The following is an 18,645-nucleotide window of genomic DNA, read 5'->3' as shown; positions in this document are numbered from 1 at the left end:
TAATACCATATATTAGAAAGCATGTGAAATCAGTATAGCAATTTTTTGTTATACTAATTTCCTTGTCTCCTCCAGGGGGGGGGGACAATGAAAGTATTAGCAATCCTGTTCCCCAAGAATATTTTAACTCTTAAATATTTATGTTCTTTCAGATGTCTATATTGATAAGTAAGCAATAATTATACACAAAACATTATATACTCATTAAAATTTATTGGCATTATCCCACAATAATACAGGACGTAAAAATTTGGCCAGTATAAAAAAATATTCTTCAGCCAGGCATCTGTGTCACCAAGTTCCAGCAGAAATGTCCAATGTACTCATAGAGATTTCATAAAGAAATATCAGAGTTCAGTTTTGTTTATCTACTGGACACTTGATCACAGGATATCTTCAACTGAAAATTAAATACTATTCCATTTCTAATAGACACTGGCTCACAAAGAAAAACCCTGTTCTGAAGAGCTGAAAGCACTCTTGATGCCTAGCAGCACAAATTACTGCATAGTTAGAGTCTCTGTACATCTACCTTTGGCCTCAGAAAAAACATCTGTGAAAGTCTAATAACAGTGACATTTTACATGAACAAGGCATCTGTTTATGAAAGTAAATAAAACTCAGTGGTTTGTAAACAGAGGTCAATGGCACAGATGTCAATTTTTATGCAAGTTTTAAAACTACAAAATGTATTTTATACAAACCATGATTTGACCATAGTTATTAATACAGGCTTAAAAAATCAACAGCTTTACATTCCTTTTCTTTACTCAACACAACAATTCTGAGAAACATTCAATCACAAAATGCCCACCAGCCTTGACAGCTTCATATATTGGAAGAAGAGCACTTCTGAATCAACAAAAATTATTATTTTTTTTGTACATAACAAATTACAATGTAGTAAAGAGTGTAGTGGAAGAAAATCTACCCTGTTTTGTAGTGAAGCCAACACCACAGGCTTTCCTCCACCCTGCAAAGTATGGAACATGCATAAAATTTGAGAGACCCTGCTGCATGATTCATACATAAAAGTCACAGTTTAGCCAAGCTGCTGGATTAAAGCAGCGGCCACTGATACTAAGTACTACAAATACCTGGCACTGATGGTTGATTTGTTCCAATAAAACACTGAACAGTTCACAAATAACTGCAAATGTGTATGTGTGCATAGCATGACAGAAGAAAGTGGCACGGAGTCACACAAGCAAATTCTGTAGGACGTAATGAAACCTTGTATAACGAAATTTCAGTTATTTTTTAATTACAAGAAGGCAGTTGCTCTCTGGCTCATATTTCCTACATCGGGGGTCCATATATAACAGTTCATTTTGCCATCTACTCCTACTATCATATTTAACAGAATACACATATCAAAGCATGCCTTGATGAGATCACAGGTTGACCGAAACATGGAGCATACACCATGCAGATGTTTAGGACTTCTGAACTACTATATAATTATTTTTCTGGCAGCTGGTACCGATTCATATATGTCACAGTGGCTCATCATGTTTTAAGCACATTATTCATTGCCAATGTGCTATATCGGCTGTTGAACACAACTGGAGATCAATTATAATTCACAATATTTTAATTGCTTCAGCAGTTAGCAGACCGATGACTGTTCACCATTAAGTGTACATGAAACTATTTCTAGTTTGTGAGCAAGGTGTAATCTTTGGCATCCTGGATCAGACTCTAGTGCTTCCAGAATCTAAAAAAAAAAAAAAAAAATTTATAATCAAAATACAATAATTACAAGATTATTACAAGAAAACAACAACAAAAAGATAAACACTATTAGGTTAAACAAGGACAAACTGTTTAGTAATATGGAGAAGCATCGGTAATCTTATGAGATGTGACCTACCATTAATATGAAGTATGAGGTGTGACCTACTGCTTAGTATCAAGTATGTAGAATTTTATTGTCCTATGTTATTTACATTAGACTATTGGCAGGATTTGCATATGATATTGCTGAATGTAGCCTTAATGTCTCGAATGAATGCTTCAAATCTGTTCGTTGGGTTAAGTCTGCGCCACCAAGTTTCAAGGCACCTTCTGCCAAGGTGCCTTGGCAGAAGGTCGAGGGGGGGGGTTGTCCCATGCATTTTTCTCTACATCTTCAGTTTCAGATCTCCCTACAGCCTTTCAATTAGCTGGGTGTGTGTGCTCCAATTATTGGGTCAACGAAGTTCTCACTATGGTTTACAGTTTGGTGTACATAGCCATGAGTTTCTAAGCCTCTGTAAGCCAACATTCGTCAGAATGGAGGGTGTTCCAAGTCATGATAATGGAGTGAAGAGTTTGTCTATCTCGATGCTCTACCACAAAGAATCGATGCTCGACAATCCAATCAGAAAGTTTCTGGACCAGCCCAAAAACCCATAGCCCTTCTATCCTTCTACCATTATTCTCTGTCCAGGAGGCACTTCCTGAAGGAGAGCTTTCTCGTAACTGCCAACATCTTCCATACGTGCAGTTTCATGGTCCCCGAGAAGCAATCTCCCTCAATTGCCTTTTCGCTTTCCTCGCAATAGAGTTTCATTCATCTGAATAACCATGCCAGGTTCTTCTATTTTGTCTCTCTTCTCCCAAAGTCGAAAGGGAACATCATGGCAGAGGTTAAACCAGTTTACTACCGCTTGGTGGCAGTGACCAGTAAGTTCTTCCACTTGTGCAATAGACAGATCGCTACACCACAGAAACGCAACCTCCAAAATATCCTGTACAGAAAAGTTGCTGTGAGCTCGGCCACAGCTATCTAAGTAAGTGAAAAAGTTTTGAAACGACGAACCGATTGTGTTGATTGGCACCCTTTCCTTTTGCACTTGAACCAGGATAGCTGGTGACGGTCCTATCTCGCTTTCTCTTCTTTCGAATGGCCATCTTTGTCTCTCCTCCACATCCCAATCTTGTACACTGAGGCATAGCAGCTTCATCTTGAAAAACGGCGTTCTCGAAGCCAGGTTACTGCGTTTTCCTCACTGTTGATGATTGTGTAAAATACTCTGCTTGCATCTTGACATTTACTATCCCTAGAGTAATCCTCGAGTAGCTTGCCCTTATATATACAGCCAAGTCTATCTCCTCTCATGATGTGACATTTACTATCCTTAGAGTACATCCTAGAGTAGCTCGCCTTTATATATATATAGCCAAGTCTATCCCCTCTCGCAATGTGTCTATTCCTACAGTAGGTCACACTTCATACATGACATGCATTGGTAGATCACATGTCATACGATTACCGAAGCATCTTGGAAGAGCGAATTTTCATGACAAAATAATTATGCTATTTTCACATCATATTTTCTCTGTAGTCATATTATGGTTGAATTGGCTGAAACAATTATGGCCATGAGGCAAGTATATTAATGTCTGTCAACTATGTGTGTGTACTGGCTAGTCTCCTAGTCTTGAGATGAAAAATTGCACTGTCTGTGAAGGAAAAAATACTACCACTGTACGAGAGCAGCTAACTTAATTTAAAAAGCGCTCGAAATGGTTTCTCATATACTAGATGGAAAAATGAAGGAAAAATTCCTTTGATATTTCTCAAACTATGCTATAGAGCTGCTACCAAGTAGATGACAGCAGCTTGGTTTGAGTGTCACCCGAGTATTTAAGTACTTTTTACTAGGCTTCTTCTACTTAATACTGAGTCTCACACTGTGGAAGTGAGGTTTTCCCCTTAAAAAAAACAAAAAACTTACCAATAAAATACATGCAGCTTTTAAGTATCCACACATGTTGAGAAATGAATGCATTATGAGCCTCAACATTTCTATAACAACTCAAAGCCAAAAAAGATCTGAATCTGATATGATTATAAATAGATACAGAAGGTAAAGATGTGACACTGATTCAAGGTTAGACCTCCATAATTACTTTAATTTAAAGCAGCCAATTTTTTTAGTTAGTTTCTTGTGTATAGCATAGTAAGATTACAAGCAAGTAAGTCAAACTAATGAGCCTCCACAGCTCATTTGATATAGAAAAAACCAATATTCCCTCTAATTTTTGTCAGCCCATGTGTACAGGAAAAACATTCTGTGCAAAATTTTCCAGTTTCAGACTCAACATGTGTGGTAGCCTGTCAATACCTCAAAATAAACTCTTAATATGATAAGCCTAAAATTGGTGACAACATCTCTATTAAAAGATCATGCATGTTGCATGCTAAATATTTTTATAAGAGCAAATATTTAGATATCCTTGTCATATCTAAATACATTTGTCCAAACACTCGAATTTAAATGAATTTGCAGTTTTTCTGCTTTAATTTTGACAGTGTCGTTTTGAGGATTTAACACACTGCAACTGCTACTGTAATGTTTTTCATATTAGTGTTGCCCCTTTTTTGTCTAATTATAACCTGTAAAATTGTAAACACTAAATTAATTTGCTTAAATCCACATAGCTACAAAAATCTATCACCATTTGCATGAGCTCAAGTAACCGTATTATCTAGACAGTAGACCTAAACAAATATGCCTGTACAACTTGCTGATGTCAGTTTTAGTTTAGCCACACAGCACAAGCTAAAAGTAACTAATTAGGGTATATTAAGTTGGAATGGATTAAAGTAATATTGGAGTGGAGAGAATTGGAGAAATTACTAAATAAAATAAGTGACAAGTATGATTTGTCATATAATTTGCTTTTTTTAATAGTGCATTCAAAAATTATTGACTGTAATGAGAAACTCTGAAAGCAAAAGTTTTTTGCATGCAGTTACTAATCATGTGTATCCCCTTTTTGACTGGTGTGCATGTGTACAGCTTAGAGGGAACACTGAACCAAGTCTTTTGATGGAAACACTTAAGTTTGAATCCCGTCAAGAATGCACAGAACCTTTATTAGTTCTTCAGCTAATTCAACTTCAAATGACGGTGAGTTAGCTGGTCTCATAAGGAGATAGCAGTGTTGATTTTATCCCACAACCAGGCAAACTGGTCAGCAGAACACACACACACAACTTCCAGACAAAAATACATTATAGCCAATAGTAATATACTGATTTCATAAGATGGTGCCACATGCCCATGTGGACATCCCAGCTGTTGTATAATCATATGCTAAATAAATAACCAAATCAATCAAAAATTTTAAAATTAAAACATGTTGTAACTCAGACTTTAATGTAGGATAATAGCTCAGTCAGAACTTCTATTGGAATCCAACAGGTATATGGACAAAAGCAACTTTTTATATAAATGCTACCTCAGAAATTTTGTAAGTAAATTACTTCTGTTTGTGAGGCCAATTAGATAAATGGGAAACTGTGTTCTAGAGACTAAACATGCAACTTTTTCAAGCTACTTCAGGCCACCCCTAAAGCAGAATAGTGGCTTCTTACTGGGCAATAAAATTCATCTACCATCTTCACAAAACATCTACACTTTTGGCAAATCTGAACCTACAGACTGCTGGTTAGAGAGCAGATATGTTTTTTGTTCAGGTTGTTAGGCTGGTGAAACAAAAATAATATGATGGGTATTATTAAGATTACATTCAAGAACCTGGAATGCTTAAGATGGTCATTCCTAATCCTGTTTATGTAAGTTATGGGAGTTTTTCCACTACAAAACAGCACCTATGAAAAACTGGTTTTGTTCCAAAAATGATCTGGCAGCCTCTTGATATCTTACCTAATCTTGATGCAGATATTTACATGCCAATGTCTCACAAGCTAAGCACTTGACACCTCCCCACACACACAAACATGTTCTCTCTCTCAAAAAAAAAAAAAAAAAAAACGTAAAACCCAAAAGGGCCTAGAGAACAAGAAAAATCACATGCTTGATGAATATATATGAGAATTGTACTTTGTATGTTGATCTTCTGTAATCAGAAATTTTGTACTGATAAAAAAATAAGGCAGTGTACCAAACATTTTTTTTTTAAAAAATCAAATGAGTGTTATTGCAATTTTCAAGGTTTTGTAGGACAACCAATTCCATAACTAGCATACGAAGAGAGAGGTAATGTGTGATTTAAGCTGTTAAAAAAAATATAAGTATTATTAGTAAGGAAAGATATTGTGTTTATTTCATTACCAATACTGGTTTTTAAGTTTATACTATTCTAATTGATGATTTTTTGTATGATTGTGTGGTATTTTGTTAGGACTTTATTGTCTTAGTATTGTATCCAACTGTATTGATTGTATTCGACATGGCAGCTGCCAGTTTTAGCATCTCATTCAGCCCACCACCATTTAAAGACTATGTTATTCATAGCATAGTTGATAATTTTATAGCTTGCTAAGCATGTGGTGTATACATCCAGTTGTTTAAAAATGTGGCAAGTGTGGGATAGGAATGTGTATTTGTGCATGAAATGTAGGCAGTGTGGAAAGTGCTAGAAAACATAAGTATGTTGATCTTGGGATTTAGCAGCATCAGATATAGTGCTTCAGAAATGGCTGAAATTCAATGTGTTGATACCAGTAGTGTGTTGGAGAGGAATATTAAAGATGTACATATGAATTTAACCTTGAACAGTGTAGCAGATGGGGATAGTTTGTCTGATGGCCATAATTGTCTGTGTGTGTGTGTGTGTGTGTGTGTGTGTGTGAATGTAAATTGAAAGCCGAATGTGTGAAGAGAAATAGAACTGCTGAGAAAGGAGATGGAAGGAATGAACACTGAGATGAGGAGGGTGAATGAAGATAGGAGGATGGAGAGGTTGGCTAGTGTGAAAAGAACAAGCATAGGTGTAAGAGAATGGCATCAGAGAGGAGAGAGAGAGAGAGAGAGAGAGAGAGAGAGGAAGGTGAAAGAATGAAAATTGCAGAAAGTTGAGAGTAGAGAGATGAGAGGGAGGAGGGAAAGAAAGGTGAGAGAGATTGGAAGCAGTAAGAGAAGGATGAATAAATCTGTTTGGAGTGTCATGTGTGGAGATTTGATGATGTGGGGTAAGAAGAGTAGAATGCTAGAGGAGTGCTTTCCTGGTGTAAAAATAGTGTGGTACTGGCAGTCAAGAGGGGTGAAAATGTGAAGGAGATGAACGTAATGGTTGTGACAAATAACTGGAGAAGCAGCGTGAATTGTGTAGCATGAGATTTGAGGTTGATGTTAGAGATAGTGCAGCAGAAATGTGTTTGAGAATAGAAAGTGAGCATGTTAACCTGGCAGGATAATAAGTGGAGGAGAAGAGCAGTGAAATATGTGGATGCATGGAATATGTTTGAGAAGAGAGCTGTATGCAAGAGATGGATTACATTTAAATGCAGGAGGGTGCAGGCATTTGCAGAGACTGTTGTTTTTCTGGGAAAGTGAGTGTGTCAGGACAGGGAAACTAAAATTGCACAGGTGGAATGTAGCAAAGATGGCTTCATGTGGGGGACAGTGGCTTGAGAAATTTGAGGGTGTACACTATATTACAGAGAAAGGTGGAGTATGAATGGAGTAATAATAGCTATCAGAATACTGGCAGCTCACGGCTTTTCTGTATACAAATGCCAGGAGCATAGGAATAAAGAGAATGAGTTTGTGGCATTGATTAACTCAGTCTCTCTCCAAAGGTTGTTGGGATCAGTAAAATTTTGTTAACTGAGGATGTTCTAACAGAAATAGAAATTGAAAAGTATAGCATGTTTCAGCAGGATAGGGAGAGTAAACATGGTAGTGGTGGTGGAGTGTTACTCATGATAAGATATGAATTGTGCCTTCTCAGGGTGGAGAATCACAGTGGAGATAACATTATTGACTTTGAGAGTAAATGGTATGAAATAGATCTTTATAAGATGAGATACTTAGTGGGATGTTGCTACAGACCAGGGAATATAGATAGTGATGAGCAGGAAATGTTTAGGCAAATTAGTTTGGCAGGTGCAAAGTGAATGATCATTACGGGGGGGGGGGGACTTCAACTATAGCAATATAAACTGGGCAGAGGAGACATCATGCATTAATAAGGAAACCTGCATTTTTGGATTTCTTAAGGGAAAACTGTCTTATGCAGCATGTGGTGAAGGGAACATGAGGATCAAGAGTTTTAGACTCGGTCATATCATCAGAGGATCTCGTTGTCACTGAGATTGTCATACTTGTCCCCTGTTGGTGAGAGTGACCATGTAGTTCTGACTTGGAGGATGAATAGGCATGTTGAGATATCAAAACAGAAAGAATTTATGTGGAATTATAAGGCAGGCAACTATCAGACTTAGAAACCTGCTTGTAGCAGTACAATAGATGAAAGAATTTGAAGAGGGGTTATTAGTGCATGGGAGATACTTAAGAAAAAATTGTTGAGCAGCAATGAAGGATTGTATATTTCGAGTGAAGAAGATAAAGCAATTTGGAGTCAAATGGATCACAAAAGGAGTAAAAAGGGAATTGCAAAAAAAAAAAAACAAGATTATGGTAGACATATAAAGAGAGATAGAGAGTAGAGAACAGTTGCATGAGAAATTTAGTGCTCAGGCTAGGAAAGTGACTAATGTTGTAAGGAGAGAAAATTTAGAATATGAGAAAAGACTGATGTTTCAATCCAAGGAATTTTTTTCGCTATGTGGCAAGTAGGAGGAAAAATGATAGTGGATAGATTATCTTGCTGGATGGAGATGGGAATCAGGTGACCAAAGCAGGACATAGTTAAGCTATTTGATGATCACTTTATTAGAATGTTCCATCCTCGTGCAGCAGGCTTTATTCCTAGAAGGATAACTAGTTGTGAAGTGTTAGAAGTGAATGAAGAGGATGTATTCTAAATACTGAGTATGCTAAATGTCAATAAGGCAGCGGAACAAGATGGAATTTTCACCATATGTTTTAAGGGAATATGCTAGGGAACTGACTGTGCCATTAACTTGGCTGTTTATTGAAAGTTTTGCAATGGAACAGGTTCTTGGAGAGTGGTAATAGGGTAGCCATTGAATGGAGGTATCAAAATATGCCTGTATTTCTTCTGTAGTTGTTAAGATATTGGCAAAATTTTTACGAACTCATATACAGAATTGAGCAGAGGGCAATATTATTTATGCAGGCCAGCATGGATTTTGTTAAAGGGTACTCATTTTAGTAGTCTGGTTATCTTTTACAATAGAGTAGCAAGAACAGCGAATGCAGATAAGGCATACACTGTCATTTTTTTTTTCCATGCATTTGACAGGGGTGCCACATGACAGATTGATTTTTAAGATGTATCATATGGATTTGGATTAGATTAGTGGATTGAATTGGTGATTGGCTCTTTAATAGATATCAGAGGGTTGTACATGGAGGAACAGAAAGGTTACAAGTGGAGTTCTGCAGAGTTCAGTACTGTAACTATTACTGTTCACTTTTTATGTCAATCATATTGTCACAGCACTACATGGAGAATGTTAAGTTGTTTGCAGATGATGCAAAGCTTGAGAGGGTTATCAGATAGTGCCAATGTTTTGGCTCTTCAAGAGGATTTGAATAAAATGAATTTGAATAAGCTGAAAAGGTGAGAAAACGAATGGGGATACCAGTTTAAAACAACTAAATGATGGTGGTTACAGATTTGAAGTTCCAAGGACGTATGTATTGCAAAGGTTATGAAGACATCTCAAAGAATTGCTACAATGTTGAGGATGGTAACCACAAGACATAAAAGTGCGGTGTCCAGTTGTATAAAGCTTTGATCATCATACCATTCCTGTACCCAGATCTGCTTAACGGATGTTGAAGTAACTTTGGAGAGGATGAAGAAACAGATAACAAAAATGATATTAGGACTATACAATGTTGATTATGAGGATAGACTGATGGTATGTAGACAGCAGAGCTTGATGAATAGAAGGCAAAGGGGTGGGGAATGATTGAGACATTTAAGCTGTTGAAGGGTTATTATCATATTAACTCTGAGCTGATTTTTCATATGGTAGAATGAAGGAAAGGAACAAGGACAAGGGGGCCACCATCCCTAGAGGCTGCAAAAAGAAGGTGGTGAGTAAAAGGATAAGAAGTAAGTTTTTTGCATGAAAAGTGGTAGGAGCATGGAATGCATTGCTTGAGAGGATGGTGCAGACTAAGGATAAGTTTAAGGAGTGGTATGATAGACTTTGTGTTGTCTCCCATGATGAGTCTTGTGATACCATGGAGGTCAGGAAAATAATAATAATAATAACATGAAGTATGATTTGTGCAGTAACTTATCTTTCTTTTATGGCTGGGTTTCAACAACCTTTTGATTGCAATGAGTGAGTTTGAATCAATCTAGGATGTGAAAAACCTTTATCAGGACTTTTCAAACGAAAGAGTGTTAGATGGTCTTACATAGATATGGCAGAGTTTTTTTATTTCACAAAACAGGCAAACTTGCCAAAAAAACACATGCAACTGATAGCCATAATTCACAATGCAAATCAGATTAACTGCTCTATCAGAGCATTAATTAAGTTTGAAAGAAGCAAGTTACTTGGGTAGGTGCTGCTGAGCCTAGCATGCAAGGGGAAAATGGGATAGGATAGAATTAATATAAAAAAGTATATAGCATAGGACAACCCATATGTGAATTAGCATAGTGCCTTGGATAAAAAATCATTTTATCAGAAGGAAGAAAGCTAAATTACTGCACAAAATTGTACTTCAACAGCCTGTAAAACTTGACAAACTTCAGTATATATATATATACTGAAGTTTATAGAACCCCAAAAACTGCAAAAGAACTGACAGTTTGATTTTAAACAAATTTCCATCACCCCAAAAGCACTACTGTACATTCCAGCATACAAGTCGACCTGGCGTATAAGTCGATATTGGAATTTTTTGAGTTTATTTGAGTTTTTATAGTATACTCGTCGTGTCGACTCGAAAAATTCCTTTGCAAGTCTGCAAACTGGTCAATATGAAAAATTTCTTTTTCGTATTGACCAGTTGACCAATAGTGAACTAAAGTGCAATGGCTCCTTTTAAAAGAATGAAATATGATACGAGTTTTAAGTGCAAAGTGATTAAATTTGCAAAAGAAAATACTGTGTTGCTGCATGTCAGTTCAGAGTAAACAAAAAACTAGTTTGCGATTGGAGAAAAAATGAAACTTTAATAATGAAAATGCCAAAAAATAAGTGTGCATTACGGAAAGGAATTTGTAAGTGCCCTATTCTGGAAAATAATGTTGAGGATTGGGTTCGAGAAAATTGCCAAAATGGACTCATTATAATGAGAAATAATATTCATTTATTTTCTTTGAAGTGGGGCAAAGCAAATAAAAAGGACAGCGAAAACTTGAAAGCTACAGTGAGTTGATGTAGCCGGTTTATGGAAAGGAAAAATTTAGTGCTTCGACTAAAAATGAAAATCGCACAGAAGCTACTAAAGGATTAGGATGATAAGTTTAAGTTTTCAAAGATTTATAATTACTAAAAGAAAGCAAAAAAATTATTTATTGTCTCAAATCGGAAATATGGATGAAACTCCAGTTATGTTTGACATGATCGGAACAGTAGAGCAGTAGAATTGAAAGGAAGTAAAACTATTTCTTTAAAAACAACTGGACATGAAAAAAAGCCATTTCCAGTTGTACTTGCTTGTATGGCTGATGGTACTAAATTAGAACCTATGATAATTTTTAAAAGAAAAACAATGCCAAAGATCAAAATTCCAAGAAACGTTTTTGTCCATGTTCATGAGAATGGTTAGATGGACGAAGCAGGAGTTAAGCTGCGGATAAAAAATATTTGGAATACAGGACAAGGTGCATTAAAAAATCCAAACAGTCTTTTGTGGGACATGTCCAAATCCCATTTAACGGAGAGCACAAAATCTTTATATTAAGAGAGAATAATACCAATATGGCAGTGATTCCAAGTGGGTTAACTTCACTAGTGCAACTGTTGGATGTTTGTATAAACAAGCCATTTAAAGACAGTTTATGAAAACAGTGGAATGCATGGATGCAAGAAGGAGAGAAAATTATTATTATTATTATTATTATTATTATTATTATTATTATTATTATTATTATTATTATTTGACACCTCCAGGGAGTCCAAAGACTCATCGAGGGAGAGTGTGCCAACAGCATCGAACGATTGGTCCCCTTCCCACTACTAACCATGCTCAAACTTACTTAACTGAGCCATTAGCAGCAGAGGCTCTACCAATCGATCAACCTTTGCCAGCAAAGTTACACAAAAGGAGGATAAATGCGACATGCGTCTTTGGTAACTATGTGTGAATGAGTAGCGAAAGCATGGGATGAAATAAAACCAGATACAGTAATAAAATGTTTTAAAAAATGTGGTATATCTAACAAATTAGATGGCTTGAAAGATGATTTTGTTTAAATGATGACAAAATTGATGCTAAATCTGATGGAGAAAACGAATACAATTTATATGACGATATACCGGAAGAAATTACAGAACCAGAGTACAATGAACTTTTCATACATTCAGACAGTGAAAATTAAATTTTAATTATGTAGTTACCTACCTATTTTCTTTTGTAAATAAATAATTATATAACATATAAATAATTTTTTCTGTAAATAAATTTGATATAAGTTGAAATATTTTTACTTATTTACTCTTTTTGTATATTGCTAATAAATTTAACAGAGTATGATACATACTAATTTTTTCTTGGAAAGCAATCAATTTTTGACCCGGCATATAAGTCGACCTAAAAAAATTAGTACTTTTTTTCAATGCTGAAAAGTTGACTTATACACCGGAACATATGGTAATTGCAAAATATCAACAGAAGTAGCAACTTACATATACAGCATGTGCTTTTCCTTCTTTCTCTAGGTTATTTTGATTTCTGTGAATTCGTTTTAAATGCTTTTGTTACACTAGTATATCAAGTAGTTTAAACTAGTATAACCTTGGTGTATAAATATTCAGTTGTTAAATTATTTTATTTCTTGTTCCATATAGTTAATTTTCCAGAAAATTTGAATGATTTTAACAGTCAAGACACTAGCAATTTCATCACTGCCAAAATGTGAATATGGAAAAAAATCACTTGCCAGCCTGGCTGGCTGAGTGGTTAGCGTATCCGCTCTCCAGCCAAAAGGCAGCGGGTTCAAATCCCACCTTGGGCATGGATGTTTGTGATTGTCTGTGGAAATACTAGTGGTGGTGGTCGGTGGTAGATGGTATTGGTGTAGTTGTGGTCAGTTGGTGAATTGAGTGGTGGAGACAGAGTTGTAGAGCAGGTGCCCTCCCTCGATGAGTCTTTGGACTCCCTGGAGGTGTCAAATAATAATAATAATAAAAAAATACGAACAAATAAATCATATAAGTAGACTTCTGAATAGGAGAGAATCAAGTTGGTCTTTAGGAGAACACAGAAAGGCATCTGGAGAGTGATCTGTATTTTTAAGAAATGAGCAGAGGAGTTGCGACCTTGACTTCACTGTTTAATGATAGTTTGCAATGAGGAGGTCATCGAGGAGTAGAAGGAAGGCAAAGTAATACTGTTGCACAAGAATGGTGCTAAGAAGAAAATCCCCAATTACAGATCACTTTATACATCTGCAGCTACAGTACTGTACTAGAATACAGGACTGGATTGATAGATTAGTTGAGTTGCTTCTCTATAATGGTTTGTATTTTGTGTAAAGGAGCACAAAATACAAACAAAATTACTTGCTTTAGCAATAAATTTGCATTTTGTGAAAAAGTGACAAATATGCTGTATAAGGGAAATTCATATACAATGCTATTTTTAGACATTATGGAGGACTTGACAGATTGACTTGGCAAGTTGGCATACAATTTACTGTAGAGAAACAATAGATTAACAAGATGGATGGAGTTGTCATTTGAAAAATACCAGCAAGTTGTACATAGAGTGGAAGGGAGAGCCTAGAAAAGAAATGAGCAACTAGTAGTGTGACAAAAGGTATTATTATTGAGTCACTTGTTCAACTTATTTGTTAATGATATTTACATGAGCCAATAGGAGATATTCAATAGTTCGATGATAGTGCAATGTTAGAGAGGGTTATGAGGATTGATGCTGATATCAAGTCCTTTCAGGAAGACGTAGATTTTTAGAATGGACAGATGAATGGGGTTTTAATGCAAATAAGTAAGGTTTTGCCTTACTTATTTCTGTAATGCAGAAATGCAAGTTGTGTACTGCAGCAGCATTATGCTCAAGAAGTGGATTTGGTGGATGTTGAAGGAATGACAGTTAACAAAGACCTGAAGTTTGAAGGGTATCACAAGAAAGATTACATTGTGTAGTCTTGCTATGAATAAGGAAAACTGGCTATTAGAGATAAGGAGGTGGTTGTGTCAATGTGCAAAGATTATATGCAGGATGGTCTGACAGGGATTTTATTTTGGTGGCACATAGAAGTTAACGTTGAAATAGCAATAGTGGTTCATTTGCATTGATGTATAGACTAGCCATCGGTGAAGTTCAAAATGTTCCAGTTGCAATTCTTATGGTTTGATGTGAATAGGATCCAAACATTGCAGAGTATTGTATCTGGTAGAAGCATAGACTTGGACCCATAATCAAGTTTTGAACTAATCAGTGCATGGCGGTGAGAGATTTTCTTGGTTTGTTTTGTAAGAAGAGATGGAAGATAGGATGCAAAGGATGTTCATCACTTTACGGTGATGATCATCCTTTGCATCTTATACTGCAACTATCTGAAGGAGGAAACTAAGCTTCCTATCAAATATGAGCTCCAAGAATTTGACTTCTGTTTGCAACTGGGATTCAAGTTGGTCCTAGTCTTAGTTGTGGATTGAGATTATGTGTATGACATGATCTCAATGACATAATCCATTTTCTGCATTGAGATTATGTTCAAAAATGAACATAATCTGTCTTCTGTTGGGAAAAATCTGAACTCATTTGCAAGTACCCATTTTGAAAGGTGACAATGACCACCTTTCAAAATGGGCTCTCTTTCTATTATCCTTATATTACATGAATGACAAAAGATAGTAAAGTAAAAAAAAAAAAAAAGAATAATAATCCACATAGAAGATATTACTTACAGTTAGAAGTTATTCAGTTATCAAGTTAACTTTGATTGCAAAAAAAGTGACACTTAAAACTGAACTTTGCAGGATTCTGCCTCCTCTAGGAGCACAGTTGGGAGAGAGAGTAGTTCCCACCCAGACTTAGATGATTCAGTTGGATAAAAAGTTCTTGATAAAAAGAGAGAGGTTCTGAGACAAAGGTGTGTATATTCCGAATCTTCAAGCAGTGTGAAATGCTTTTTCTATATCAAAGAAAACTGATGCTAATAGCTTGTATTTTAGGAAAGCATCTCTGATGAATGCTTCCAGTTGGAAAAAGATGATCAGTTGTAGAGTGATATTTGCAGAAGCTAGACTGTGTTCTTGAAAAAAAAGGTTGCATCTTTCCAGAAACCACGAAAGACAAGAGCTAACCATTTTTTTCCACAATCTTACACAAGCAGTGGTCAGAGCAATTGGTTGATAGTTGGGGAATTATGGATCCTTCCCTAACTAAGGAAAGGCAATGATAATTCCCTTTTGCCAGGTATCTGGAAATACACTGGGACAGAAAATTCTTGAATAGCTACAGTAGTTAATTCATGGCAGATACCAACAGATATTCAATAATCTCATAATGGATGTTACATCTGATGCAGCAGCAGCTGGGCAACATTTAAGCAAAGCAACTTTCATTTATTTTTGTTGAATGGCCTGTTGTACCTACTGTACAAAAATGTACTACAGGTAGCAAATAACCTTTCACGGATGGGAGCAACATTAAAAAAGGAAGTATGCTTATGGGAGAATGATGTTGGTCACTGATAATGTAAGAATGATAAGCACTGAGGAGGATATTGTAGCGGAATTAAGAGTTTTAGGAGTAGATGATATGCTCTACAACCCTTTCTTTCATATTATTTGGGTCACTACTCCACAAAGTGTTGCATCCATTTAAATCACCTTTTGAAAATTATGGAGACAACTACCGTGTTTGAATAAAAACTTTAGTTTAATATAACTAAAATCTACATTCGACGTTTCGACCTTTATGTCAAGGTCATCTTCTGGAGAATACAACTATACACAGGAAACAAGATACACTACAATCAAACTGGTTTGTTAAAGACACTGACTAACCACTACAACAATTGTTGGCCTGACCTCTGGTGTAAAAAAAAAAAAAATTATACATCAACGCTAGAGTCCTATTATTAGTATTATCTGTTGGTTGTAGAAATACATTGGGCACAACAACGAGTATCTATCTATATACATATATTAACATCATGTACACATTCCAGCCAGTTGGTATTGAATGGTTTCTAATACTAGCTGAGGATTGGCTAGAGTCCTGACTTATGCTGGATCTTATATATTAGGTAGGCTGAATGTGTGCCATCCAGATCCTTGGAATTTTCATGCCATCTTTGTTGTTGATATTTGGGTGGTTTATCAGGATTTCACAGGCTTCCTTAAATTTTCTTTCATACCAGGTTTTTGTGCGGTGTAAAGAGCAGGTTCTTTTCCAGTTGATTTGGTGTAAGGTGTTGAGTGCATGGTCTGAAAGGCTTGCTTCACCATAATGGTTATATTTAATGTGTCTAATGTGTTCTTTTTTGTGTATAGGAATTGTCCGTCCTGTTTCACCAATGTACGGTAAGTTACAGGTGCAGTGGATGCAATAGACTCCAAGATGTGCTAATGGGAGGAGAGGATCCTTAGAGGAGTTGAATATGGTTTTAAGTTTAGTGGGTGATTTAAAGATGGCATTGAGGTTATAATGTTGTAGGATTCTGTTGATTTTTTCCGATAACCCTTTAATGTATGGGATGGCTATGGTTTTACTGTAATCCAGATTCGTTTTTGTTGTAGTTTTATGGAGTATTTTATTAACAGTATTTTTGTTATAGCCATTATTTATGAATGTGTCGCTGATGATTTTTAGTTCTTGCTTCAGGGCTTGCTGGTTAGAGCAAATTGTTGTAGCTCTGTTTTTAAGGGTGTTAATGACTCCATTTTTGTGATGGGTGGTGGTATGAATTAGCATGTATGTATTAGCCAGTGTGTGTCGGTTTTCGGTAGACCGTGAAGGATAGACTGCCTGAAGGAAGACATGTGACTAGTGTGTCTAGGAACGGGAGCGAATTTTGGTTTTCGATTTCGATGGTAAATTGTATACGTTCGTGTTGTTTGTTCGGGTGGCTAAGGAACGTGTTTAGCGTTTGTCGCCCGTGCAGCCAGATCGCGAACACGTCGTCAACATATCTAAGCCAGACTGTCAGTCTTAGCATGGCAGAATCAAGATCCCTTTGCTCAAAGGTTTTTATGTAGAAGTTAGCGATTGGGGGGGGGGGGATAATGGTGAGCCCATGGCTGTACCTTCTTTTTGTAGGTAGAATTTGTTTTGCCACACGAAGTAACCGGACTGTAGTACGTGGGCAAAGAGGACTGTAATGTCCGGCAAAAATTTGTTATGAATAGGAGAATTGTGTCACTGATGGGGACATTAGTGAAAAGGGCAGAAACGTCAAAACTGACTAATAAGTTGTCTCTGTGGAGTGTTATGGTGTGTTTTTTATGTAGGAGGGGGGGGGGGGGGAATGACCTACCACTCCTTGAGTGTTGTGCTAATTTCTTGGCTAAGTAGTAATTGGGACTGTCTATTCCTTCCATGATTGGTCGAATGGGCACATTTTGTTTGTGTATTTTCGGAACACCATACATTCTGGGGGGGGGGGGCATAGTGGGATTTGAGTTTTTTAACCGTGTCTGGTGGCCAAGAAGTGACGGACTTGAGTAGTTTCTCTGTTTTATCCTTTTTGTTGGGTTATAATTTATCATTTTTTTTGTGTTGTTATCGGCTAATAGTTGATTCATTTGAAGTATGTATGTTGACCTGTCAAGGACAACAGTGGCATTACCTTTATCCGCTTTTGTTATTATTATGTTTTGTTTGGCTTTTAATGATTTAATTGCTGCTAATTCTGTTTTTGTGAGGTTGTTCTGTATGGTTTTCTTAGTGTTCAGAACATTACTAGTTTCTAGTCGTATTTTATCTGCTATATTGTTAAGTAGGGACCTGATGCCTCTTTCAATGTGGTGGTAGATAAAATCCAATTTGTTTACCTTTTTAGGTGCTATTGCATAGTTCAGTCCTTTATTCAGCAGCGTAAGTTCGGCGTTGTTCAGGGTGTGGTTTGATAGGTTAATCACATGGTTCTTGCTTGTCGGTGGTTGGTTGCTCCTTGTCTCCCTTGTTTGTTGTTGATTGTTGGTGTTTATCGGGGAGGAAGTCCTCTGATTGGATGGATTCCTGTGATTGGCCGCCATATTTTGCCATTATTTCACACTGTGGAATTTTGTCTTGAGTTTTTCTTTATTCTTTTCCAGGGAATATTTGGCCGAATTGTCAGTAATTCTTTCAAGTACTTGTAGAATGTCTGGATTAATATAGTTCGATAGTTCGGATTGTAATTTTGAAACCAGATTTTGTGTTGTAGCTAGTTTTTGGAGGGCTGTTTGAATCTGTTCTCTAAGCATTGCTTTTTCTGTGCGCTCATAAATTTCTTTTTTAGCCTGATGCAGATCGGAATAAGGTTATTGTCTCTGCATCTCTTTAAAAAGGCCAGCCGATTGATCAAGAGAGAAATACAAATCTTTAGCTTACCATAGCGATTGCAGCGCTTGTGGGTATCATTTCCATGGATGATCTGAATCCTTTCTTTTAT

At 36.4% G+C, this 18,645-nt stretch overlaps 1 protein-coding gene across 1 annotated transcript in view; it reads right to left on the bottom strand.

Moving 5' to 3' along the window:
• Positions 1 to 284: 284 nt before the first annotated feature.
• LOC150108311 (plexin-B-like) overlaps positions 285 to 18,645 on the bottom strand; it is a 331,489-nt gene continuing 313,128 nt past the window's right edge. Inside the window, exon 34 of the mRNA XM_090390442.1 lies at positions 285 to 1,717. Coding sequence (XP_090246568.1) covers positions 1,610 to 1,717 — 108 coding nt within the window. The 3' untranslated portion in view covers positions 285 to 1,609. The remainder of the gene's footprint in view (positions 1,718 to 18,645) is intronic.

Source organism: Typopeltis vanoorti, chromosome 3 (genome assembly GCF_054136105.1).
Source record: "Typopeltis vanoorti isolate ZY-2024b chromosome 3, IOZ_Tvanoo_1.0, whole genome shotgun sequence".
In the NCBI taxonomy this organism is placed as follows: Eukaryota; Metazoa; Arthropoda; class Arachnida; order Uropygi; family Thelyphonidae; genus Typopeltis; species Typopeltis vanoorti.
Note: the sequence above shows the minus strand (reverse complement) of the source record. Positions and strands in the feature narration are given on the sequence as shown.